Source organism: Furipterus horrens, unplaced genomic scaffold (genome assembly GCF_987537825.1).
Source record: "Furipterus horrens unplaced genomic scaffold, mFurHor1.1.pri manual_scaffold_5, whole genome shotgun sequence".
Taxonomy (NCBI): Eukaryota; Metazoa; Chordata; class Mammalia; order Chiroptera; family Furipteridae; genus Furipterus; species Furipterus horrens.
This window is the reverse complement of record NW_028327175.1, coordinates 74,389,604-74,416,590: the sequence shown is the minus strand read 5'-3', so window position 1 is coordinate 74,416,590 and position 26,987 is coordinate 74,389,604. Positions and strand designations below refer to the sequence as shown.

Below are 26,987 nucleotides of genomic sequence, written 5' to 3'. Positions count from 1 at the left end.
GGTTTATTGATTTGTCACAAGGAAACAGATAACACACCATGAGGAACTGTGGAGGGTCTCAGTAAGAAGGTGTTGTAAAAGACATAATAATGTATGTCAACTGTAATTAAGATTAAAAATGATTAAAAAAAGACATAGGATTGGGCTTGTGTTAGGTGATTTTGGGAAGGTTCAAGGCTTTGCTCTGGAAATGGATGCTGTCAGGAAGGAGAGGTAATTCTATTATTGGATATTTTAGTAACTGTTATCTAGAAAGTAGGAAGAATGAAGCAAAGCTAAGGTTATAATTGGTCAAGAAATAGAAGTCACTTTATATTTGTCAGAATGTTTGGTTGTTTGGAGGATGTTCTTGTATTTGCTGTGGTTAGACATGATTATGAAGGGTCTTATTTTTGTCTTGTCTATCATGGTCACAGGGAGGTCCTGTCTGATGTTGATGTTTTGTGAAATTATGTTCAACAGAATACGCAGACCTATCTTATAATGGCAGTGACACCAAAGCCTACTTAATAGTTCCAGGCAAGTTCCCAATTGTTCAGGCTGCTTTTCTTTTTGTAACAAAGCCATCAAGTGCTACTATTATCTCTAAATAGCAATGTATAATACTTTAATTGGTTCCTGAATATTTAGAGTATCATCAGTGTTATTACTTAGGGTAATGAGTTCTAATATTCATTACAGCTCTGGTGAGAACCGTAGTTTACTAAATCATCACTGTAATATACAAGACTCTCTGCTACATGCCATGGTAAAGAAAAAAACAAAAACAAACAAACAAAAAAACAGTCACCTGCGTGTGGCTGAAAGACTCTGGAATTGGAAGTTAAGAATTAGTGCTGGGATTTTCAGAAACCACTTCAAAAGTCTCTAACTCACTTGCCTCATCTCTGAAACAAGACGTTAGATTATATGTGTAGTTCCTGAGAGGTTTGCATGGTGTCAGGGTGCCTGGGAAGTAATCACATGGGGAGATTGTTACCAATTCTAGAATCTGATTCAGTATAAGTTTTTGAGATTCATTCTTGTTTTATTTCTTCCTTCCTTCCTTAAAAAAAAAAATTACTGAGTAGTAGCCATTAAATGAGTATACCTGTTTATTCATGCTTTCTCTACTGATGGACATCTGGGCTGCTTATAGATTTTGGTGATCATGAATAAAGCAGCTATAAACATTTTTTGTGCAAGTCTTTTCATGCATATATACTTTTATCTTTCTTGGATCAATACTTCTAAGTGAGATCGCTAGCTAATTGTGTGTGTTTCACTTACATGAAACTAATGGGTCCACAATTTTGACATAGTGAAAGTATTTGAAAAGCTTAGAACCCCTCTCCTTTTGTTCAAAGTGTAGCCTGGTAGAGATGGCAAAGGATATTTTAACAGGCCTCGGGCAATCCCGGTCACTCCTAACCTCTTGTCCTCAAGAATCAAGCTCTGGGGCCCTGGAATATCCCTCTACAGCCGGAGGGATGAAAGCTGTGTGGATAACATAAGTAGGTAAACATAGTTTGGGCAGTGCTTTTGGTAGTAACAGGTATGTAAAACCCTTTCATAATTCTTTGCCTTTAGATTTCCTGGACTTCCATCTCACTGTGATCAAGCTCAGTAAGGGAGATCCCTGAATACTGGCAGAGACCTAAAATAAAAGTCATTCTTAACAAAGAGGCAATTATTAGCCAAGGTTGGATGGTATGTTTGGGTGAAGGCTAGGGAAGGCTGGCCACTGTGGTGGGAAGGTCACACAGGCTCAAATAATAGTCTCTATGGGGATGGACCTTCACTCTTGCTTGCTCAATTAGTTCTCTCAAGTTCTTTAGTAGCTTTTAAAAACTGTCACTGTCCTTCCACCCTTCAGCAGGTAACCATATGAAAGAAACTTTCACTTCCTTTCCAGAAACATACACCTACTTGTATCCATCTTTTGCCCCTCCTTTCCTTATTCCTTCCAATCACAATGAAGATGGTATCATCCCTCCTAAGGTACCTGCCATCCCGTCTTCTCAAGGGCCTTGTTTTATTATCTCTTATCATCTCCTTATCTGTTCCATTAAACTGGGTTATTGCCATCACTGGGCCTCTTCCAATTTCTTCTCCCTCCTGAAAGCTTATCTCCCATCACCAGGTACGGCTTTAGTTATTGTCCTGTCTTTTTGGTATCATTCTAGTCAAACCATCTAAAGGGCTGTCAGCAAAGCATATTTCCACTTGCTCATCACAGTCACCAAGGTCTACCTAGAACCATGTTATCATATAGCAGGCACTTCGAAATCATTTTTAAAATATATGATGGATAGACAGATGGGATTTCAAGGGTGCAGACTTACTGGGTTGACAAACTATCTTTCTGGCGTGTATAGGTAACTTGATATATACTTTCATCTTGAAATAAAGTTATGTAGTTAGTAGTCTGCCACAAGTAACAAAGTATGAAAACGAGGAGAAACACAACACTGTTGCACTACCAATTAACCCTTCACGTAAGAACACCGGTTTTGTTACACATCTGCCACTCCACCGAAGAGGCAGCCCGGGACACGGGTCGGCCTTCAGACGGAACCCTGGTTACCGGTCCTAAGTGGCCACAGTCGCCAAGTCGGGGAGTGGGGTTGAGCGGAAGAGCTGAGCGGCTCCGGGCCAATGGCAGTTCTTGAACTTACACCTACAGACGTCACCGCGGCTTTGCAAACGGATGTCACACAGCTGGCTCCGAAGGGTTGCCTCACCCTAGCAAAGGGGCGCTGGCCTACCGACCTCCGCGCAACCCCTAGGGACGGGAGGCAGCCCTTAGCCCATGCTGGCCAGCGTTTCAGCAGTCCCAGCCCAGCGGCTGTCTCGGCGAGTAGCCGGAGCCCGCAGCCCCGCCCGGCGCGCGCCGCCGCCGCAGCCAGCTCCGCCCCCTGCCCGTGCTGGCTGCGCGCTCCTGCAGCTCCGAGCTGTGTCGCGGGCGCGCGCGCCGCCGGCGGAGCCGCAGTTAAAATGGTCCGAGCGGGACTCTGCGTTCCCCTGGCCGCCGCAGTGACTGACTGAGCCGGCGGGTCAGGCTCGGACAGGTCGCCCAGCCGGAAGGCTCGCTCTCTCCGTCGCGTCCCCAAAGCTCGCGCCCATCGTTCTCCCGGCTTCCCTGGGGAAAGCATGTAGTCCCCGACGGGCGCTGAGGCGGCCCGCAGCTGACGCCCACCCCCCCACCGTCGCATGTGTGCCCGTGTGTACGTGTGTGTGCGCAGGGAGGGCGACCCTGCGGCGGGCCGGAGGCCCAGTCGGCGAGCGGCCTGCCCTGCTGCCGGGAGCCCGCCTGTCCGGGCCTCCCTGCTTCCCCGCCCCGGTCCCCCTCCTCGGGGCCTTCTATATGGGCCACCTTCTCTCGAAGGAGCCGCGTAACCGCCCGAGCCAGAAGAGGCCTCGCTGTTGCAGCTGGTGCCGCCGCCGCCGCCCTCTCCTCAGGCTGCCCCGCCGGACTCCGGCCAAGGCGTCCCCACAGCCGGCGGCGCCCCGGAGCCGGGACTGCTTCTTCCGCGGGCCCTGCATGCTCTGCTTCATCGTGCACAGCCCCGGCGCTCCCGCCCCCGCCGGCCCAGAGGAGGAGCCGCAGCTCTCGCCGCCGCCGCGGGACGGGGCCTACGCCGCGGCCGCCTCCCCTCAGCACCTGGCGCGGCGCTGCGCGGCCCTGGCCGCCGAGGACTGCGCTTCCGCCGCCCGCCGCTTCCTACTCTCCTCGGCTGCTGCCGCCGCCGCCGCCGCCGCCTCGGCCTCGTCGCCCGCCGCTTGCTGCAGAGAGCTGGGGCTGGCTGCGGCCGCCGCCTGGGAGCAGCAGGGCCGGAGCCTTCTCTTGGCCAGCGTGGGGCCCGTGCGCTTCCTGGGGCCGCCCGTCGCGGTGCAGCTCTTCCGGGGGCCGCCGCCGCAGCCGCCGGCCGAGCCCCCCACGCCCCCTGAGATGGTGTGCAAGCGGAAGGGGGCCGGGGTGCCCGCCTGCACCCCCTGTAAGCAGCCCCGCTGTGGCGGTGGGGGTGGCGGCGGTGGCGGCGGCGGGCCAGCGGGAGGGGGCGCCTCGCCTCCCCGGCCCCCCAATGCCGGTGGCTGCCAGGGCTCCGAACAGCCGCCGCAGCCTCTCTGCCCCCCGCCCTCCTCTCCTACTTCCGAGGGTGCCCCCGCCGAAGGCGGCGGGGACGCTGTCCGAGCGGGGAGCGCCGCCCCCTCGACTGCCCAGCAGCAGCACGACTGCGGCAACGCGGACTGTCAAGACCCCCGCGGAAACCCCTGCGACTGTCCTAGGGAATCGCCCCCCGAAACCCCAGACATCAACCAGCTGCCGCCATCCATCCTGCTCAAGGTGGGTCTGGGCGACAGCGCGGGACGCGCGCTCCCCCCCCCCACCCGGCCCCCTCCTCGAGGTTTCCTCTCTCCTCCCCTTCAGCGCGGAGGAGGGGGTTCCCTGACAGCCGGGGACGTCCGAAGGGGAGAGTGGGAGACCAATGGGGCGGATGCTTAGGGCCTCCTTTTTTGAAGTAGGAAAACCTGGAGTCTACTGAATGTCTTTTAAGAGCTTGGATTTGTTGCACACACTTCAGGGCTCATCTATGATGAGATTCCCAGCCCAGTGGTTTGGAAACTATTCCTAGGTTTTCTGTGAGATATTTATTAATTGAGCAACTTGCACTTACTGGGTAAAGACTTTTTATATTAGTATTCGAAAGTCTTCAAGCTACTTTCAGGTTTGATAGCTGGCAGTCGATGCTAGTAAGTTAACTTTTTTGAGCATTTACTATGATCAGGCATTGTGCCAGAGGTTTATATAAATAGTGTCTTAAGTTAACCCTCCAGTGACTGCTATGAGTTAAAACATTGTTAACATCCTTACTTTATATAAGAGGAAACTGGTATTTCAATATTCTATGTCTACAGTGCTAGGTCAGGCAGAAGTGTTTGTTCATGGAGCTCACAGCTGAGTGTGGCTTGCAGACGATGAATGACTTGTCCAAGGTCACACATGGAAAGTAAGAGGTACATCTGGGGAATTTAAGCTTGCTTGACCTGAAAACCCTTTTGTTGAGGCTGTGTTGTATTAGCTTCCTACATTTTAACCCTTACATAAAATTATACAGGTTACCAGAAGATAAGGACAACTAATTTTTATTGGGGGATGGGTGAGTGGAGAAGGGGCAGGTGTCCTGTGGGAGCTTTGTCTCACTTTCAAGTACTAAGTAAAATTGCAGTTTTGTCATTACTAGTGATAAACTTAATTATGTGATAGAGTTTGTATTATTATTAACAAGTGATTTCCCCCCCTCATTTTCTCCCCCCCATCCGCCCATTTCTGGAACTTAAATGTAAACCTCCTTTTCCAGTGTAGATGATATTTAAGACTAGGTACAAGTAACTTAGATAAAATTTGGCTACTTTTATTGTTACTGAAGCAACTGTCATCAATTACAATTGTTACTGTCACCAGTATACTTTGTTTGATTAGACTTTTTGCATATTTATAATCCTGCGTCTTTCTTAAATGTTTTATTGTGACATTAATGTTCTTGAAGGTTATACAACTAGAGTGGGTAACGTTAACTTTTCCATGTGTCAAAACGTAATGACTTTACTCTTAAGGAGGTATATTTGTTGAAGGAGTAATTGTCTCCTTTGTGTGTTCAGGATGTGCATTATAGAGCAGTTGGAACTTTCTTGAGTCCTTTAACTCTGTGGCTGACATGGACAAATAAAATATCAACAAATATTTGGTATAGAGGTTTGATAGCTCTCTTGTTATTTGGTAAGCAAGACTGTTAAAAACAAACTGAAATAAAAAACCAGGTACTTCCTGCTTTCTACCAAAAACCATTATTTCTTGAGGTAGAGAACATTTTAATACATTACAGGAAAAAAAAAAAGGACACAATTTTATAATAAAGAGAATTCCTGTAGGCAAGTTTATTCTACTTTTATATGCTACATTGTTCTTTTTCACATTTTTGCTGTGGACTGTTGAAAACTTGCTCTAAGGTACATTTGGGAATTAGTAGACTTGCCCTGTTGTGTTGGAGAATTTGGACATATTACATAGAATTTTTCCCTGTGTTAGAAACTTGAATAAAGATTGTGCGGGTTTCATGGTCCTAGTTGTATTCAGCAACAAGTGAGTTGGATTGTCTGGAATGAATTGAAATCAAGGTTTATCAGTGATTACCAATCCAAATAGAATTTTCAGGAATAAGTCTTTTGGGGGCAGAGGCTCTCTTGACATAGATCTTGCTTATTGCTGTATCCCCTCCACTAAGTGCAGTGCCTGGCATTTACTAGCACTAATATATATTTATAAACAAATGAATGACCAAAAGTTTAGAAGTCTGGACTGAGACTCTGGGTGAATATGCCATACCCGTAAGAGAAGTGTCTAAGAAATATTTATATCCTGACTCGAGTTTTTGTTCTCAGCTGCAACAGAGCCATGTGATGTTGAGAGTATTCTGGCTGTTTTTGTTGAGAACTGAAGTGTTTGGCTTGGAGAAGAGAAGACTTAGGGGAGCTATAGCTTTATTTTTCTCTTTTCTTTTCTCTTTTCTCTTCTTCCTTCCTTTCTTCCTTCCTTCCTTCCTTCCTTCCTTCCTTCCTTCCTTCCTTCCTTCCTTTCTTTTTTTACAGTATAGAAAGTGTTGTTGCACAGAGAGGCACAAATCCATCACCTCCATTGGAAACATTCTTAGAAAGTATGTATACTCTATGTTCTGCTACCTTGATAATGATTTAATAGCCTTTATGACTGTATTTTTGTACCTTTTGTATCAGAAGTTACTGTAGTTGTAAGAAATAGGGTTATAGAGGGGCAAGAGAAATGTGAGGAAATAAGATTTAAAGGATGTTATTACGGAAAGCTCTCATACTCCCCCAATTTTTTTCAGGTATGGCAAAAGCAAAAGAGAAGAACTGAATTCTATCTTCGGTGCTTCATAGGCAGATTTTTGGCTTACTATTAACAAGGCCTTTCATTTTTAAGTTTTATTTTGTGTGAATAATAAGTGTTACCTGCTTTAAAACATTCAAACAATGCAGGTAAAGCAAAAGTTTGCCTTTGTTTACCTCTACATTTCCTTGTAGTTTCTTCTCCAGAGGGAACTACTAACTACTGTTACCGGTTTAGATTGTTCTTCTAGACCTGTGCTGTTAAGTACAATAGCCACTAGCCACATGTGGCTATTTAAATTTAAAGTAGTTAAAATTAAATAAAATTTAAAATTCAGTTTCTCAGTCACAATAGCCACCTCAATAGTCATGGGTGACTGGCAGCTGTCACTGGACTGTGATCTAGAACATTTCCATCATTGTAGAAAGTTCTGTGTATACCTTGATAGTTTTTCTTTTTTTTTCATAAATGGCATCAAAAATGTACATGTTCTTCAATTTTTTGTTTGTTTATAGTATGGTTTGGAGATCTTCTCCATTAGTGAGTATATGGTTTCCTTCATTCTTTTTAACTGCTCCATAGTATCCTATAGTGTTGGGCTACACTGTATTTATTTCTCTAGGAATGGATGTTTCTAATTAATTGTTATTACACACAATGCTAATTGATTTGTTTTTCTATGTACACGTGATCATCTTTTTCTAGGGTAGATTTCAAGAAGTGAAATTTCAGGTTTGAAGACTATTTGGAAATTTAGAAAGTTTTCTAACAGTAAGAGCTGTGTAAAAATAAAATGAGTTCTTTCTTGAAATAGTAAGCCTCTAGAAATCATAATTATGTAACTTCAGAATAGGAAGAGACCTTTGACAGCATCTGGTCATTCCCCATGTCTTATGCATGAAGATACAGGCTGGAGAAATAAAATGGTTTATTTACCCCAAGACATCTTAGATAGTGAATGGCAGACAATGGACTGGAACCCAGTTTAGTGTTTCCAGGTCCACAGATCTTTTCAACATACTGTGTAAGAGAGCTTTAATAATCTTCTCTCAGAGATTTTATGAAAGAGATTCATGAATGAGGGTGGGCGGGGTGGGGAGGCTGAGGAGGAGCTTATACCAGATGACTGATTTCTAAGCTCTTATGAGTCAGAGGCTAATTTAAAATTGGGTCTGTAGGGTTGAACTGTGATCTTTAGTATAGGAAATTTGAGGAGCAAGGAATAGCTTTTCAAAGGTCAACTGAGAGTAGTATTTTAAGTACTTAAGCCTGTTAAAGTTGATCTTTGGTTAATGGATTGTTTTGGATCAAATAAGCTAGCTTCAATTTTTGCTGCCTGTTGCCTTTATAACTTAAGCAACCTTGCCTACCGATGTGACAATTAGTTATTTATATGGTAGAATAATTATGCAACAATTTTACAAATTATAAAAGTGGAATATTTTTCTTTGTAATTACTATTTGAGTAACTGGGTATGTTGTGATCTATATTTAAATTTTAGAGACTTTATGTGCTGTCTTTAGATATCTTGCTCTTTGTCAGCAGACCTATTTCTTTACAAAGGAAACCAGGTGAGAGATCCAGAATCTATCACCATCATTAGGAAACCACTTCACCATGCATGAACCCTTGATAATGTGTCAGTAGGTGTTAAATCTTTATTTTTACAGCTTTATTACCAACAGGTTGTTTTAGTGTTTGAGGAAGAGTTTTTTAAGAGAAGTGTGCTTTGGAGGAAAGCTTACATACCTGATCTGTTTTGTTTCAGATATGCTAAAAAGGATGACACAATGGAAATTAGTTAAATGAAAAAAACTATCACTTTTTAAAGCTTTGAATGTAGATTCCTAGTGGGTAAGAGGAACTAAATTACATGTAGTATTCTATGCAGGCTTGATTTAAGGCTTCAGTACCAAATAACCTCTAGAAGGTATGTCTCTGGAATTCTAGGGATAGTTTTAGTCAGCATTGAAATGAAATGTTCTTAGGAAGTCAGATTCAAGATTTTTCTTTGCTGGAGAATGCTAAGCAATCTTGATTAACAATCAGGTTACAAAAGGTGAGATTTGTTTTCTTAATTTAGGAAGTCTCTAAATTGTGGTGCCTTATACTGAGTAGCTGTCAAGGGAATAACCTTGTAAGGGAAGGTAAGTGAAGGCAAACACAGAAGCATTTAATATTACCATATTAGTTGCTTAACTTTGGCTAAATATCCCATTTTATGCTTATCGAGAGTCTTGCCCAACTCTTGGCCAATTTGGAGCCCAACTGGTGTGATAGTATACATGTGGAGAAAAAAAAAAAATAGCAGTAGTAATGGGAAATTGATTAGGTACATACACATAAACATACACATATTCCCTAGCTCTGCCACTGAGAGGGCCTTAGAGCAGCAATACTCAATAGTAATGAGTACATTTAATGTATACATCTTTGCTTCTAAATACCATTCTCCAATAAAAGGAATCAGTGCTCCATGGAGAAATAGCTGGTTACAGGGCTAGGACAAAGAAAGTACAAGATGAGCTTAGAATATTTTGTGCCAGAACACAAGGAAGTCCTCCAAAAGTACTGGAGATATGTCAAAAGGACACTTTGTTTCATAGTATCTCCTCCCAAAATACTTCAAGAAAAAGTCTTTAGTGATTGGCTTTAGAATAAAACTTGTTCTTGTATAAATTTTATAATATTTGACTTTGCTATTAAGTAACACTCTATGTAGAAATAGTTGGGCTTTTTTTAGTTTGCTGAGCTTTAAATTTAATAATTGTGAGAAATTATTTTTAATTATAGACGAGAAAATAATTTTATAGTTTGTGATTTCCCTATGTCTGTTTAGTTAGAAAAGTACCAGGAGTATATTTTGTGCCTCTTTTTCTAAATGGTGCTTTATTTAACAGACTATTCAGTAGATTTTGCTTTCAAGCTTTTGGCAGGCAATAAAAATAGAATATTTAAGGAAGAGGGCAAGATATGATGTACATGGGAAAAAGATCAAAAAGACCAGAGAAGAGGAACTTAGTTGAAATAGTTAATTCTGAGAAACTTTTAGAGAGGGGCTCTATCTGAAGCTATAGGATATTATCTGCTTAGTTCCTAACCAAAATGTGTGGTATGTGCATGTGTGTGTGTGTATTTTCTCAAATAATAATTCAGAGGTTCTGGGTGGAAAGATGATAGAATTATGAAAATATAGAGCTTGTGGACTTTTCTAGAAAAGCATCTTTAGTGGTATTTGTGTACCCATTTAAGTGTAAGTTGAGTTTTAATAAATATATACAGTTGTGCAACCATCACTACAATTCAGTTTTAGAACACCTCCACCACCTCAGATACTTCTCTTGTGCCTCTTTGCTGTGATTTTCTGTTCCCACCCCTAGCCCAAGGCAGCCACTCACTGATCTGCTTTCTGCTTTTGTACTTTTACCTTTTCTAGAAAGTTCATATAAATGGATCATACAGCTTGTAGTCTGGAATACTGTGTTGCATTGTTAATACCTCTGTGTCTTTCATGACATCTAGCATAGTCCCTGATGCACAGGAAATAATCATTGTAAAATAACTACACAGCTTTACTCCTTTTCAAGTATTTCTATACAGCATGCTTCCTCATAAATCTTAACTCCTTTTTACAGTACTATCTAATAGCAGATAAGATCTTCTGATATGTTATATTAGTGATTTTCAGCTGGTGTGCTACAAGAATTTTTAAAACATGCAATATCTGACTAGTTAGGGACACTGACCTCTTTTCCCATAGACTGTCAAATTTAAAAAATGACAACAGCTAACACAACAATAGATGTCTGGTCTGAATGAATCAAAATTATACCTTTTTATTTTTTTATTTTTTGTCAGGATTGGCAAAATATATATTTTTTGGTGTGCTGCAGAATTTTAGTAATTAGTTTATGTGTGCCATTGTTGAAAACTGCTGTCTTATACTAATGTCTCACTCAAAAATTGAATCTATCAAAAGGTAAAGACTTCCAGTTATAAAATAAATAAGTCATGGTGATTATAGTTAATAATACTGTATTGCATATCAGAGTTGCTAAGAGAGATATTAAAAGTCCTTATGAGAAAAAGAAAAAGAAAAATTTTGTAACTAGGTATGGTAATGGATGGTCACTAGACTTGATTGTGGTGATCATTTTGAAATAAACTCATATAATGTTATGTGCCAATTATACCTCAATAAAAAAAACTTTAAAAAGAGAAAAATTATGATCTCCCACCCCCAAGAATCTTTCAAGGTTTAGAATAATTGGATATCAGCCTGGCAGTGACTTTCTCATAATTAATAGCTTAGTTATATTGTCCAGATCTGTCACTAAAGATCAGGAACATTAAGCTTGTTTTAAATTCAGGTCCTGACTACAAGTCACTGCTGTTTCCCAATATCCATTCCCTTTATATTCTTTTTAGTAAAGAATCCACCATGTTCCAGCTAGGCACATGACGACCTAATTAGACTTTCTTTCTCTTTCTTTTCCTTCCTTCCTTCCTTCCTTCCTTCCTTCCTTCCTTCCTTCCTTCCTTCCTTCCTTCCTTCCTGCCATTCCTTCCTTCCTTCCTTCCTTCCTTCCTTCCTTCCTTCCTTCCTTCCTTCCTTCCTTCCTCTCTCTCTTTCTTTCTTTGTTTCTTTGTTTCTTTGTTTCTTTGTTTCTTTGTTTCTTTGTTTCTTTCTTTGTTTCTTTGTTTCTTTCTCTCTCTCTCTCTCTCTCTCTCTCTCTCTCTCTCTCTCTCTCTCTCTCTTTCTCTCTCTTTCTCTACCTCTATACCTCTCTCCCTCTCTCCCTCTCCCTCCCTCCATCTCTCCCTCCCTCCTTTCCTTTCTTCCTTCCTTCCTTTTAAAAATATTTTATTTATTTAAATTTAGAGGGAGGAAAAGGGAGGGAGAAAGAGAGGGGAGAAACATCCATCAGTTGCCTCTTGTACACACCCTGACTGGGGACCGAACCTGCAACCTAGGCATGTGCCCTGACTGGGTATTGATTGGATGACCTTTTGGTTGGTGGGAAGATACCCAACTAACTGAGCCATACCGGTCAGGGCTAGATACTATTTCTTAGCCTCTCATGGATAGGTATGGCCTTGCGACTAAATATTAGGTATTAGGTACTAGGTCAAATACCATAAAAGGCAGCTGCTTGTCCTTTCTTTTTTTTTAGGGGTAAACCACCTGGCTTATAAGAGTAAGCCGTCTTTCACCTTATAAGTGAGGGCAATGATGGGAGAGTAATGAGATTTAAGATGATAGACCCCTGAATTTTCTACATTCTTAGAAAACCTAACTTATCAATAGTTTGGACTTCTGTCATGTTTAAGACATTGCTAACAGGCCTCTGTTAAAGTAAGCAGTTTCCTGGCTTGATGTACATGCCATCCAGTTTTTCTCAGTGTCATCTTTTCTTTTTTTGTAGTTTTCCTTATTCTACAAACATATTGTTCCAGATCAGTCCTTTACAGACCTGTGTTCTCTTTCTTCAAAGCGACCTTTGACATGTTTTTTTTTTTTTTTTGAATCTCAAATTATCCAAAGGTAATTCAGAAATGCCTTTGAGTATAATCTTAAAGCCAGTGAACAAATTTCATGTCTTAGTGTCTCCCACAGAAACCCAGGGACATGTACACAGAAGTTTGTGAAATAACTTTGGGGCTGAGTGGTTATTTTCTGAGGAGTTAGGATATGGGTGAGATAGCATTTTAATGACAAAGAAAAGCAGGAATCTTAAAACATGTATTATCTATTATGTAATAGGTTATGCCAGGACTTAGCAGTTTAAAACCACAAACATTTATTATTTTATAATTTCTGTGGGTTTGGAATCCCCATGTGGCTTAGCTGTGTCCTAACTCATGGTCTCTTTATGAGGCTATAATCAATGTGTTGGCTGGAGCTTGAGAATTCCCATCCAAGCTTATTTGTGTGGTTGTTGACATGCCTGTGGTCCTCAGTGGCTGTTGGCCAGATGCTTAAGTTCCTTGCCATGCCACATGGGCTTCTCCATAGGGCTACTTAAAACATGGCAGCTTGCTTCTCCCAGAGTAACAGATCCAAGAATACACAAAATGGAAGCCACAGCTTGTTTTTTACCTAATCTCAGCAATAATATCTTATCATGTCTGCCATACTCTGTTCTTTAGAAGTAAGTCAAGAAAGGGCTGTGGGCAGAGACAGAAGAGGGTAAAAGTGGGGCGGGATAAATGGCAATGGAAGGAGAATTGACTTGGAGTGGTGAACATACAATACAATACACAGATGATGTGTTATAGAATTGTACCCCTGGTGTACAATTAACCAATGCCATCCCAATAAATTCATTAAAAAAGTAAAAAACAAAAACAAACAAAAAAAGAAGTGAGTCAATAGATCGAACTCACATTGAAGAGGATAGGATTACACAGATGTAAATACCAGAAGAAGGGATCATTATGGGCCATTGTGCAGGTTGCTTACCATAAATCATATGCAAAGATTTACTATATATGCATTGATATTTAAACTTAGTATTTTGCCTTTTTACTTTTGTCTGTCTTCACTGGTACTGGTTTTATCTTCCCTTTACCTACTTACTGAATTTCCTTTCCCCTGAGTGAATAAGTCTCATCTAGGTCCACTTAGAGTTAGTCAGTTACTTATGGTTTATAATGATCATCTCACTTTCACAAGAGAAAACTAATGTTTAAAGAAGGTGCTATCCAAAATGAGACATACTTTAAACAAGGTGTTTCTTGGTTATAACGACCATGCTCTACATATTTTCTATTTGTTAAGGGACAAACCAGCCCTTTAAAACCATGTAGTGCTTTAATCTTAACCAGATGATCGAGTCTCCCTGAATCCCAATTTTCTCACATGTAAAATGGGGAAGAAGGCATAAAAATATGCATAAGGGAGGGACTTTCAGCTATGGCTGCACGAAGAGTTTGGTGACCCTTTTCCACAAAAAGCAAAAACAAAAACAAAAAAACTGACCAAAATTCTCCCAAATTGTTTGGACTTTGGAAATTGACCAAAGGCAGGCAACAAATTTCTTGCTTATTCCTAGGAAAACTGCTAGAGTTTCAGGTGAATAATGGAAGTCTACAGCATTCTTGTGTGAGACCCCTACTGTGGCCCCATCCTAGTACTTTTGGCAAAAACTAGAGTTTGGAAAGCTTGCAGCTTCGATGCCAAAGAGGCTAAATACGTTTGGGGCAATCTATTTGTCAACTACAAGTGATGAACTTGGTGGGAAACAAACAGGGAAAATCCACATATTTGCAAGGTTCCGATTGTGGTGCCAGTGGGATCAGTAGGGGACCAGCTAGAAATTTGACAGACAGACCTTGGAAATGAGACAACTATAAAAGGATAAACTTTCCATCTTTATTTTTGTCCTATTGTGAAACCGTGCATATGTGCAGTTGGAACCTGAGAGTGTCTAGCAGAAAGCAAGGGCCAAGGCAGACTTGAAAATGACTAAGCCTGAATGTGCTCTTCCCACACAGAGACTGTGGATTTCCACAAATCCATTGTGTTACAGTTGCCTTGAGTATTCAGTACAGATTTGTAGCCTCTGAGCAGTAGGCTATACCATATAGCCTAGGTATGTAGTAGGCTGTACCATCTAGGTGTTTGTAAGTGCACTCTGTGATATTCACATGATGAAATCACCTAATGTCATATTTCTCAGAATGTATTCCTGTTGTTAAGCGATGCATGACTGCTTAATTGTGGGGGTTCCTGAACCCGCAGTTGCCCCATCGTGGATGAAGAAATTGACCCAGAGACGAAGGACCTGAGGAGGAAGAAGAGAGTGCCCCTAGGGTGGGGTCACTCCTGATATTCTTCTCAATAGAGCTTTTACTGAGTTAGCTACACGCAGAAATGCTTGGGTTGCGAAATCAGCCCTCCACCCAAACATAAAGAGGATTACCAAAGAGGAACATAGATCAATATATTGTAACAATCGGTTAGACTTTCTGGCATCAGAGCACATGGCAAAAGATTAGATTGTACTCCTTGAGTTAAGCATTCTGTTGATAGCAAACATCCTGCTGATACAGACCTAAAGCTGGATAAAGCAGGACAGTCCTCAAAAGATACATTGCATTCCTATTTCTTCCCTCTAGCAAGTGACCAGTGGTGTGATATTTGGAGCATGCCACCAGCTGCTTCCTGTTTTCGGTCAAGTCTTACAGTCCCATTTTCGGGTCTGGCTTGCGCAGCGGTTACAGTTCCCTATACCCACAAAATGGTCTCCTACACTTAGTTACTTTCCTAGCATTTGCCCTGAGATTTATAATTATCATGATAATTTATAACAATCTCATTTTGATTAATACTGTACTGTTGCTCTTGAGCCTATCAATGGTAGTATCCTTGGTCAGAAATGCCTACAGTTCTTGCCCAGTCACACATCACTTCTAGCAAACTTGAGAGACTTGTCCCCCAGTAGGATGCTTATTTATGGTTGGGCCTGTTCTTTTGGTTCTTATGACTGCAGGACACACTTCAACAAGGAACCATCAGAGAACTTTGAGGACAAGATTTACTACTCACAGATCGTGGATGGCATATGACACTTTCAAGGGCCCCACAGTCAGGTCGCAGGTAGAGAACGTGGACTTGGGGCTCTGCCTTTAGTATAATCCAACAGTGGGATGTTTAGCATTTTATGGGTTTACTTTTATTGGCTAATTTAAAGCATAAGAGCAGGAATTACGGCACAGAAAGGGAGAAATGAATTCCACTCAAGTGGTCAGTTATCTAAATTACCCAGGGTTTTCTGAAAGAGGGACATTCATGAGTGGTGATGACCTCGTTCCTTATCTGGTTGTTTTGTTAGTAGCTGTGCCATATAGCTGGCAATATCTTTATTCATAATTGAGGTCTTTTGAAATAGATGTCTTGGCAATCAAAGGCTCAGTGTTAGACACACTACAATAAAAAGAGCTTGTCAGATGCTTGCACTACAAATACCAATTTAGTTTCAATGGTATGTAAAAACTTTGTTTCTATATTTATGTTGTTACTGTCACAAATTACACTTGTATATGTTTTGTGTCCATAAAATTATCATAGATGTCATAGATATATAAGTATTATTTTATGTAGTTGTCTTTTCCATCATTTAGAATTGGAGTTTAAGCCAAAAATGTATTAACTCTGAATTTTATATTTACTTACATACGTACCTACTTTTATTGGTGTTCTTTATTTTTTATGTGGTTTCAGATTACTGTGGTTTCAAATGCTCTTTCAGCCTGAAGGACTCCCTTGAACATTTCTTGTAGGTAGCTCTCCTAGTGACAAACTTACTTAGTGTTTATTTATCTGGAAATACTTTGATTTCTCCTTCATTTTTAAAAAAAATATACTTCATTGATTATATTGTTATAGTATTCCCAATTTTTTCTTTCCTTTGTTCCCCTCTGCCCAGTACCCTCCTCCCGTCTAGCTATCCCACCCCCTTTAGTTCATATCCATGGGTCGTGCATATAAGTTCTTTGGTTTCACCCTTTCCTATATTATTCTTCATTTCCCCCTGTCTATTTTGTACCAACCAATTATGCTTCTTAATCCCTGCACCATTTCCCCATTTCTCTCCCTTCCCCCTTCCAGCCGATAACCCTCCAAATGATCCCCACACCTATGATTCTGTTCCTATTCTGGTTTGCTTAGTAGGATTTTGTTTTTATTTTTTATATTCAGTTGTTGATAGTTGTGAGTTTGTTGTTATTTTAATGTTCATACTTTTGATCTTTTTCTTAAGTAAGTCCCATTGACATTTCATATAATAATAGCTTGGTGATGATGAGCTCCTTTAGCGTTACCTTGTCTGGGAAGCACTTCATTTGCCCTTCCATTCTAAATGATAGCTTTGCTGGATAGAGTAATCTTGGTTGTCAGTCCTTGCTTTTCATCACGTTGAATACTTCTTGCCAGCCCCTACTTCCCTGCAAAGTTTCTTTTGAGAAATCAACTGATAGTCTTATAGGCACCCCTTTGTAGGAAACTCTCTGCTTTTCTCTTGCTGCTTTTAAGATTCTCTCTTTGTCTTTAAACTTTGACATTTTAATGATGATGTGTCTCGGTGTGGTCCTCTTTGGGTCTAGCTTCTTTGGGACTCTGTGCTTCCTGGACTTGTATGTCTATTTCCTTTGCCAAATTTGTGAAGTTTTCCTCCATTATTTTTTCACATAAGTTTTCGATTTCTTGCTCTTCTTCTCCTTCTGGCACCCCTATGATTCGGATGTTGGCGTGTTTAAAGTTGTCCCAGAGGTTCCTAAGCCTCTCCTCATTTTTTTTCAATCCTTGTTTCCTCATTCTGTACTGGTTGACTGTTTATTTCTTCCTTATGTTCCAAATCATTGATTTGAACCCCGGTTTCCTTCCCTTCACCATTGGTTTTGTGTGGATTTTCCTTTGTTTCATTTAGCATAGACTTCACTTCTTCCCTTACGAGTTTGCCATACTTAAGTATATCTGTCAAGCCTGTGAATGTCTTTATCACCAGTATTTTGAACTCTGCATCTGTTAGGTTGGCTATCTCCTTGTCGCTTAGTTCTCCCACTGGAACCTTGATTCGTTCCCCCTTTTGGGCCATACTTCTCTGTCTGCTCATCTTGTCAGGCTCCTGTGTTTGTTTGCCTCTGTGTCTTAGGTAGAGCTGTCGCTCCTGTTATGTTGTAAGGGGTGAAGCCTTAGGGATTTGTCAGTACAGGGCGACCTGTTTCACCATGTCGTGGCACTGTATATGGTGGAGGGGTCTGAGAGGGAACAATGCCATGCCACTTGCTCGGCATTCTCCCCTATTCTAGGCACTTCTCCCACTTCATATGGGACTGGTGCCTCTCTAGCTGTTGTCCTGGTCATTGTTCCCAGAGTGGGTGGGTCTGCGGACATTCTAGGACAATGGGCGCCCTTTAAACAAGTGGATTCTGCTGAAAGACCAGAAGTTTCTGCCTCCACCCCAACCCCCACTGTTTGCACAGTCAGAAGCAATGAGTCTTTAAATTCCCTGGTTCTGGGATGGTGAGCTGTGCGGTCTGGTCTGGTCTGGTCTGGTGCTAGTGTTGGTGCTGGGAGTGTTCCCCCCAGGTGTCCCTCCCTATTTTTTAAAAGATATGACTGCGCTTTCTGCTGGCCTGCTGCCACTGCTGCCGCTGCTCCTGCCTCCCTGACACCACGACCTCTGCCCTGGCTCCGCCCCTTCTACCTGTCTGGATGAGTATTTCTTCTTTATAACTTTGTTTGCTGGACTTCCATACGGCTGGATTTTCTGGAACTTATGGTTGTCTCTAGTTTTGAGGTAGTTGTATTCCTTCTTAGTTGTGGAGGGAGACACAGCGTTTCTGTCTGGGCCTCCATTTGGCCGGAAGTCCCTGAAGTATCTCATAGTTGGTTCAATTCAGGATTTCAATATGGTCCACACATTGTATTTGTTGATGTCTCTTAATTATTAAAGATCTGTATATTGGAGATGGGGAGAAAAGGTGACAGAAGGAGAAGGTCTAGTCAAGGAATAAGTGTGAATGACTATGGACATGGACAACTAAATGAAGATAGACTGTGGTAGAGGGGGGAGGTGGGTAGAGCAGGGGAGAGCAAAGGCGGGAAAAATGGGACAACTGTAATAGAAAATCAATAAAAAAAAAAAAGAGTATTGATCCTAACCATGATCATTTAAAAAATAATTATTACTTTTTAAAACAAGCTTTTCATTTTGGAATAATATTAGAGATGTTGCAAAGATAGTACAGAGGCCTCATGTATTCCTTACCCACTTTCAGTTTCCCCTAAAATTGATATCTTATATTACAGTGATACATTTGTTGAATTGTGAAATTGGCATTGGTACATTTTTTTTTTTTGTTGATGGCCTTTTTCCAATTCAGGAGTGCATTAGTTGTCATTCCTCCATTTTCTCCCCTCACCTTTGACACTTTCTCAGTTTTTCCTCATTTTTCATGATCTTGATTTTTTTTAGGAGTCCTGATCACACACTTCGTTGGATGTCTTACAGTTCATGTATATGATACTTTTCTTGGGTTTATAAATTCCTGGAAAAAAATACCATAAAGATAAAATGTCCTTTTTATGATATTTTTATTTAAAAAATTATATAAAAAATTCACCTGGTTCTAAGGTCAAAACTATAAAACTAGGAACCTTCAGAGTAGTTTCACTTTCATTCCTTTCTCCTTCCTGTTTTCTCCCTTCCCATAAAGATGAGTATTTTTTAATTAATTTTTGGCTTCTTCTTTTACATTTTGTAAATATTGGAAAACACACACAGACCCACACAAACACACACACACATATTCCCCTGCTCTCCTTTTCTCCTTTTCTTACATGAAAGGTAATATTAGTCCATGTTCCTAACTCCTATACAATACTTTCTCTTTAGGACAGCCTGTAACAATGACTCTCCTAATAATGGCTACTTGTATTCAATAAATTTTTGTGCTTTAATGATAATATTTTCTAAAAAATATCATATGGCCTTTTTTTTATTCACAGATATTTTCCAATTTATCCCTGGATGAACGTTGCCTTTCTGCATCATTGGTTTGCAAGTACTGGCGTGACCTTTGTTTAGATTTCCAGTTTTGGAAGCAGTTGGATCTTAGTAGTCGTCAACAGGTATATGTAATTTAATTCTAAGAAATACTCAATTTGATCTATTAAAAAAATCTTTATTCCTCTTCACAAATCACTTCTTTCGTGTTGTAGTTCTCAAGATAGTTTAAATGACTATAATCTATAATTCTGTGCTTTAGTATATTTTGTTTCTGAATTTAAGTTAAAAGCTAGGTTTTTATGGTCAAGAATGTGTTTTTTACTGTGGATTGGTAATTTTGGGTTGCTTCTTAATCCTCTTTGTTTTATTCCTGTTTGTCTTCCCCTTTTTTCATTATTCTTTAAAAAAACTTTAACTTTCTTCTTTTTGGAAGGGTCATATCATGAATATTAGTTTAATAATAGAAGATTATGGCAAATGTTTAGATAGTGCTGCCAGTGTGCCATGTACTGTTCTATGGGTTTTAGACATATGTATTAATTTATGTTATCTTCCCAATAACTTCATGAGTTGATACTATTATTATCCCTGTTTTTAAAATGTATTTTATTCATTTACTGTTGGAGAGAGGGGAAGGGAGGGAGACAGAGGGAGAGAAACATCAATCGGTTGCCTCTCGTCTGCACCCTGGCTGGGACTGAATCCAGAACCTAGGCATGTGCCTTCACCGGTAATTGAACTGGCAACCTTTTGCTTCACAGAATGATGCCTAACCAACTGAGCCACACCACTCAGGACATATTATCCCTATTAATATATTATTATTACAATATTAATAACACTAATCTTATACTATTATCATAGATGAACAAATGGAAGCAAAACTGGCTAACTTACTTAGTTTTAGTTTTACTTTTGATGAATTTTCTAATCCCATTGCCTGGCTGTCCAATATGTTCATTTGCTGGCATAAATTAGGAAAAAAAAGATAGAGTCAGTAGTGCTTATTGCAGACAATTTTCCATTCTTCCATTAAACTTGGTTGTCAATACTGGGCACTGGAAATATATAAAAATATCCAATAAGAATAGGATTTTACCTGGCTGGTGTGGCTCATTGGATTCAGCGTCGGCCTCCAAACCAAATGTCGCTGGTTCGATTCCCAGTCAGGGCACGTGACTAGGTTGCATGTCAGGTCCCCAGTTGGGGTTACGAGTGAGAGGCAACCACACAGTGATGTTTCTCTCCCTCTCTTTCTCCTTTCCCCTCTCTCTAGAAATAAGTAAAACAAATAAATAAATTTAAAAATATAGGATTTTATTAGAGAGCTACAAAATGAGCAAGGTTTTCTGCCTACGTTAGTGTAGTAGTGTAAAATAATCCATTGGCTCTTTACTTCAATACTCTCAGATGTCTGAGCTATGTGTTACAAACTCAGAGTAAAAATAACTTTTTCCTTCTGCTGGCAGTTAGCTTTGGAGATGAAAAATACATAAGGAGGGTTTTAGGAGCTCTGTTCAAGGAACCAGAGACAAAGACCATATATATATTTTTATTATGCCACAGTTTTTGTTATGCTTTAATACTAAGTAGAAAAGTTTCATTTTGATTATGCTTTTCATGCTATAATCTAATTATATTGTTTATTGGGGAAACTTTAATAAAAGAATAGAAAATAAATTTCTACATTTAGGGAAAGTTTAATTTTGCTTTTTTCTCTCTCATAGGTCACTGATGAATTATTGGAAAAAATTGCATCAAGAAGTCAAAATATAATTGAAATCAACATTTCTGATTGTCGCAGTATGTCTGATACTGGTGTATGTGTTTTAGCATTTAAGTGTCCTGGACTTCTTAGGTATACAGCCTACAGGTGTAAACAGCTTTCTGACACCTCTATTATTGCAGTTGCCTCTCACTGTCCTTTACTTCAGAAAGTTCATGTGGGCAACCAGGACAAACTAACTGATGAAGGACTCAAGCAGGTAAATTTTAGCATCTATAAAATTATTTAACTCATGTTAAATAAAAATGTTTTCTTATAGCAACACTTTAAAAGATTGCTATGTTAAAAGTAATGCCCAAACTAAAAGAAGTCATGTTTTTAATGTATCTATGAAAATTTGTTTGGGTTAATGAACTGGTGTGCCGTTGTTATAATTGATAAATTAACTTGTGTTTTATAGTGAGTGCCTGAACTTCTGTGACCAGCTATTTAATCAATGTATTCTTTTGTTACTTAAATTTTGTACTAAATTTTGCTTAGGTAACAATAGTATGCAGTTTGGCTTAGCACTGAATTTTAACTTTTAATTTCCCATTTATGTTACTAAATAATGTGCTTACATGCTTTAAATATCTGTTCTAAGGCATGAATGAAGTCCAAATTAGAGAGTATAAAATGAAGAAAAAGGTGGTAATCATCTATATTTAGCACAAAAGTTGGATTAAAAATGATATCATATGTATTTTATGTTTGATCCTCTTTCTTTGGAAATGGTATTTAATGTTTCTTGCCTCAGAGTTCATTATTCATTCAATGAAAACTGAGTGGATTATATGTGCCTGGCCCTGAATTTGTGAATATTTCAAATATTTGGTGATGTTCCTACTATTTGTACTAGGCACTTCTTGTATTTATTACCTTTAGCTCTTGAAATAACTGTCAAATAGTTGATCTTAAACTCATTTTGTAAAGCAGAAAATTAAGGCTTAGAGAGACTGATGAATTTGCCTAGTATTTAGCAGATGATGGAGTTGAGAGTTGAAGCCTGGATTCTCCAAATCCATTATTTTCTTTCCTCATTTCCAGGCCAATAGACTGTGCTCTTCTAGACTTCGAATAAAGGAGCCTGCTCCAGGAGGGCAGAGGCCATGCACACTTACCAGTCTACCTACAGTACCTTTAGCCAACACTTACTCAAAGAAAGAACTGATAATTTCATTCAAGAACTTTGTCAGGATTAGTATTTGAATTTGGAATTGAGATACGGTCTGAATACTTCTCGATAAAACCAGAGTGTCAATAAAGTCCTAGATTTAAATCTGATATGAGATGAAGTTAGAAATAAAATGAGATTCCTACATTTAAAGATTATATATGAATTAACTGACAACTTCAAGACTAAGTAAATCTTCTGTAGAATGTGAGGTATTTTGAATTCATTAATTTATGATAGATTAGATGTTTGTTTCAGATTTGCATGGTCTGAATTATGAATTAGTTCTATGTAAGGTAATAATCTGAAGAAATAGAAGAAGAATCTAAATCTTTTTCATTCTGAAATAATTTTTTAAAGTGACTGCACTACATTAAGTAATTACACATAAAGACCTCATTGTAGAGAGTAATAATTTCCTATGCTTATGCCATATAATCTCATCTAATATAGGAAACTAATGAACAAAACAAACAAATGAGCAAAATGGAACCAGAGGCATGTAAACAAGGAACAGATGGACAGTGACTTGGGGCGGAGGGCTGGGGAAAGGGGAGAGAAGGGGAAAGGTCTAGTCAAGGAACTAGTTTAAATGACCCATAGACATGGACAACAGGATGGAAATTGACTATTGGGGGAGTGGACAAGTTGGGGGAGAGCAATGGGGGGAAAATGGGGCAACTGTAATAGAAAATCTGAAAAAAAAGAAAAAAAAAGACTGCTATAGCAGGGGTGTCCTAATCTAGCCTCTTTCTTCTCGTGAAATTGTGTTGTGGTATAATAGAAAGAGAATGCCTTTTCTATAAAGATAGAATAGAAATAAAAATTTTATGAAGCAATATGTAGCCTTATGTACAGTACACATTACTATTTTCTATTCTATACTACAGTGTGCACAAAAGTAGGTTTACAGTTGCATTGTGGCATTCTTTAGAGTTAATAAAACTATTGATTCCAACAATCATAACCTGCATGTCTTTTTCCATACAAACAAGTGTAAAACTACTTTTGACCATTCTTGTATTATGTTAAATAAGTGTTGGCCTTGACCAACTTAGTAAATCAATTTCATGACCCAGTGATGTTTGATGAGTTCTTCTGTGGGAGTGTATTACGGTTTTAGTTAACTTACAACTTAAAAATGCATAATGAGGTTTTAAAAGGCCTAGGATGAACTATTCATAATTTATGATTTTTCTTTGAATTGTTATTTCTTACTTATAAACATGGCAAATGATTGAAATGTTGATTTTACGGATCAGGTAGCAGGATATTTTTTTCCCCTCTTCTGTTAGTAAAAACTGATAAGTGTTTTAAGCATAATATAATTTTTTTTGATAATGTCTTTAAAGTGTATTCCAACCATAACCACTGTAATTTTTGACCACGTGAATTTGTTTTTTTTGAGTGGTGTTTATAAAGGCAGTTACATGAACTATTTCTATTTGGAGTTCTGATGGTTCTAAAATTTAATATTTTAATAATTGCATTCTGCTTAACAGTGTTTCTCAAACTTATGGTGAAACACCTGAAAGTCAGGCTGTTTTTGGCCAAACACTATGTTTTTTTTTTTTTTGTTTGTTTGTTTGTAAAATACCACCTTGAAATCTTGGTACTTTTATTTTCATAAAAATAATTGCAAATAATTGTACCAGTGGGATGTATTTCTATTATACTCTTCTCATAAGATAGTATGGGGAAAAAGAGCTAGTTAAGAATAATAGGCTATTTCAGTTTTTCTAGAATTTTATTACCATTTTACCCTTGTCAGCAAACAAAAGAGCGCAGTATTAGAGTATTCAAAGAAATCTAAGAAATTGTATCCTTTATGTTAATATTTTATGTGACTCTGTAGAAATTTCTGGAAATAGTCACTATTTCTCAAATTATTAATAAAATGGTACAAAAATAAGTGTTGCATTGGTAAATATCAGTCTTGCTACATTATGAAATTTTAGGTCTTTAAAAAGATATATGTAGAATGATGTCAGCAAAATGGCAGCGTAGTCAGCTCCAAAATTCCATTCCTTTGCAGAAACATAAAGAAATAGCAGAAACTGTTAGAACCAACTTTGAGAAAACAGTTAGTACTTGACAGCAACCAAGTAAATGCTGAACCAAGAAAAAGCCAATTAAAAAGTGATGGAAAGGCTTCGTGGCGTTTTTACTTGTCAGTGCTCTCCACCTTCCCCAGCTTGGCAACAGGTTTGAATAGCAGCTCACGTTCCCAGGGTGGGACCAAGGTCCCTGGTTCCAGATGGAGAAAAGCACACTTTATTGACAAATTACTATATTTGTATATTCTGACCCTCCTGGAAGCTTCTTGAAGAACTGGTGCAAGGTGCTCAGATCTGTACACTGGATTAAAATTACAAACTTTTGTGCTTCAAAGGACATCCTTTTTTTAAAAAAAAAATTATTTATTTTTAAAGTATATTTTATTGATTATGCTGCTATAGTAGTCCTAATTTTTTCCCCTTTGCTTCCCTCCACCCAGTACTCCCCTTTCCTACAGCAGTCCCACCCCCTTAGTTCATGTCCATGGGTCGTGCATGTAAATTCTTTGGCTTTACTTTTTCCTGTCTATTTTGTACCAACCAATTATGCTTCTTGATCCCTGCACCATTTCCCCATTTCTCCCCCTTCCCCCTCCCAGCTGATAACCCTCCAAATGATTCCCATGCTTATGATTCTGTTCCTATTCTGGTTTGCTTAGTTGGATTTTGTTTTTATTTTTTAGATTCAGTTGTTGATAGTTGTGAGTTTGTTGTCATTTTAATGTTCATAGCTTTGATTTTCTTTTTCTTAAATAAGTCCCTTTAACATTTCATATAATAATGGCTTGATGATGATGAACTCCTTTAGCTTTATCTTGTCTGTGAAGCACTTTATCTGCCCTTCCATTCTAAATGATGGCTTTGCTGCATAGAGTAATTTTGGCTGTAGGTCCTTGCTTTTCATCACGTTGAATACTTCTTGCCAGTCCCTTCTTGCCTGCAAGGTTTCTTTTGAGAAGTCAGCTGATAGTCTTACAGGCACCCCTTTGTAGGTAACTCTCTTCTTTTCTCTTGCTGTTCTTAAGATTCTGTCTTTATCTTTCGCCTTTGGCATTTTAATGATGATGTGTCTGGTGTGGTCCTCTTTGGGTCTAACTTCTTTGGGACTCTCTGTGCTTCCTGGACTTGTATGTCTATTTCCTTTGCCAAATTCGTGAAGTTTTCCTCCATTATTTTTTCACATAAGTTTTCGATTTCTTGCTCTTCTTCTCCTTCTGGCACCCCTATGATTCGGATGTTGGCATGTTTAAAGTTGTCCCAGAGGTTCCTAAGCCTCTCCTCATTTTTTTCAATTCTTGTTTCCTCATTCTGTAGTGGTTGACTGTTTTTTTTCTTTCTTATGTTCCAAATCATTGATTTGAACCCCGGTTTCCTTCCCTTCACCACTGGTTTTGTGTGGATTTTCCTTCATTTCACTTAGCATAGCCTTCACTTCTTATGTGTTTGCCATAGTCAAGCCCATGAGCATCTTTATCACCAGTGTTTTGAACTCTACATCTGTTAGGTTGGCTATCTCCCCGTTGCTTAGTTCTTCCACTGGAACCTTGATCTGCTCCTCCTTTGGGCCATACTTCTCTGTCTCCTCATCTTGACAGGCTCCTGTGTTTTCCTCTGTATCTTAGGTAGAGCTGTCACACCTATTATGTTATAGGGGGTTGAGCCTTAGGTATTCATCAATGTGGGGCAACCCAGTTTACCACCTTGTGGTGCTGTATGTGGAGGAGGGGTCAGAGAGGGAACAATGCTGCTCACTCAGCACTCGCCTATCTTCCCATCACTTCACCTGCTTCTTGTATGACTGGCACCCGCCCCTCTAGCTGTTGTCCTAGTGATGGTTCCCAGAATGGGTGGGTTTGTAGACCTTCTAGGACTAGGGCCTTTAAACAGACTCTCGTGTGAGACTGGCAGTTTCTTCTGTTGCTCCAGTCCCCACTGGTTTTCACAGCCAGAAGCAATGAGGCTTTATCTTCCTGGCAGTGGAACCATGAGCTATGTGGTCTGGCCTGGGACTGGGATTGCTCCCCAGGTGTCCTTCCCGGATTTTATAATATATGACTGCTCTTTCTGACAGTGGCCACGTCCCCTGCCTTGCTGCCACCACTGCCACTACAGCCACCTCACCACGTCCTCTTCTCTCTGGCTCTGCCCCTCCTACCTGTCTGGATGAGTATTTCTTTATATCTTTGTTTGTTGGACTTCCATGCAGTTCAGTTTTCTGGTACTTCTGGTTGGTTTTTTTTTTTTTTTGAGGTAGTCGTAATTCTTTTTATGGTTGTGGAAGGATCAAAATGTGTCTACCTACACCTCCATCTTGGCCAGAAGTCTCAAAGTACATCCTTAATGGAGCAAACAGACAATCCACAAAATGGGAGAAAGTATTTGAAAATCATATATATATATATATATATATATATATATATATATATATATATATATGTGTTTAATACCCAGAAGATAAAGAACCCCTATAACTCAACAAAAACAAACAAAAATACTCCACCAAAAAATCAGTCGAAGAGTGGACGAAATGCTTGAATTGACATCCAAAGAATAGATACAAAAGGCTGACTAGCACATGAAAAGATA

At 39.6% G+C, this 26,987-nt stretch overlaps 1 protein-coding gene across 1 annotated transcript in view; it reads left to right on the top strand.

Annotated features, from left to right (window-relative positions):
* The first annotated feature begins 3,281 nt into the window (after window positions 1–3,281).
* FBXL17 (F-box and leucine rich repeat protein 17) overlaps window positions 3,282–26,987 on the top strand; it is a 500,732-nt gene continuing 477,026 nt past the window's right edge. The window contains exons 1-3 of the mRNA XM_090276546.1: window positions 3,282–4,327; window positions 19,405–19,527; window positions 21,133–21,390. Of these exons, the coding sequence (XP_090132672.1) occupies window positions 3,347–4,327; window positions 19,405–19,527; window positions 21,133–21,390 (1,362 nt within the window). The 5' untranslated portion in view covers window positions 3,282–3,346. The remainder of the gene's footprint in view (window positions 4,328–19,404; window positions 19,528–21,132; window positions 21,391–26,987) is intronic.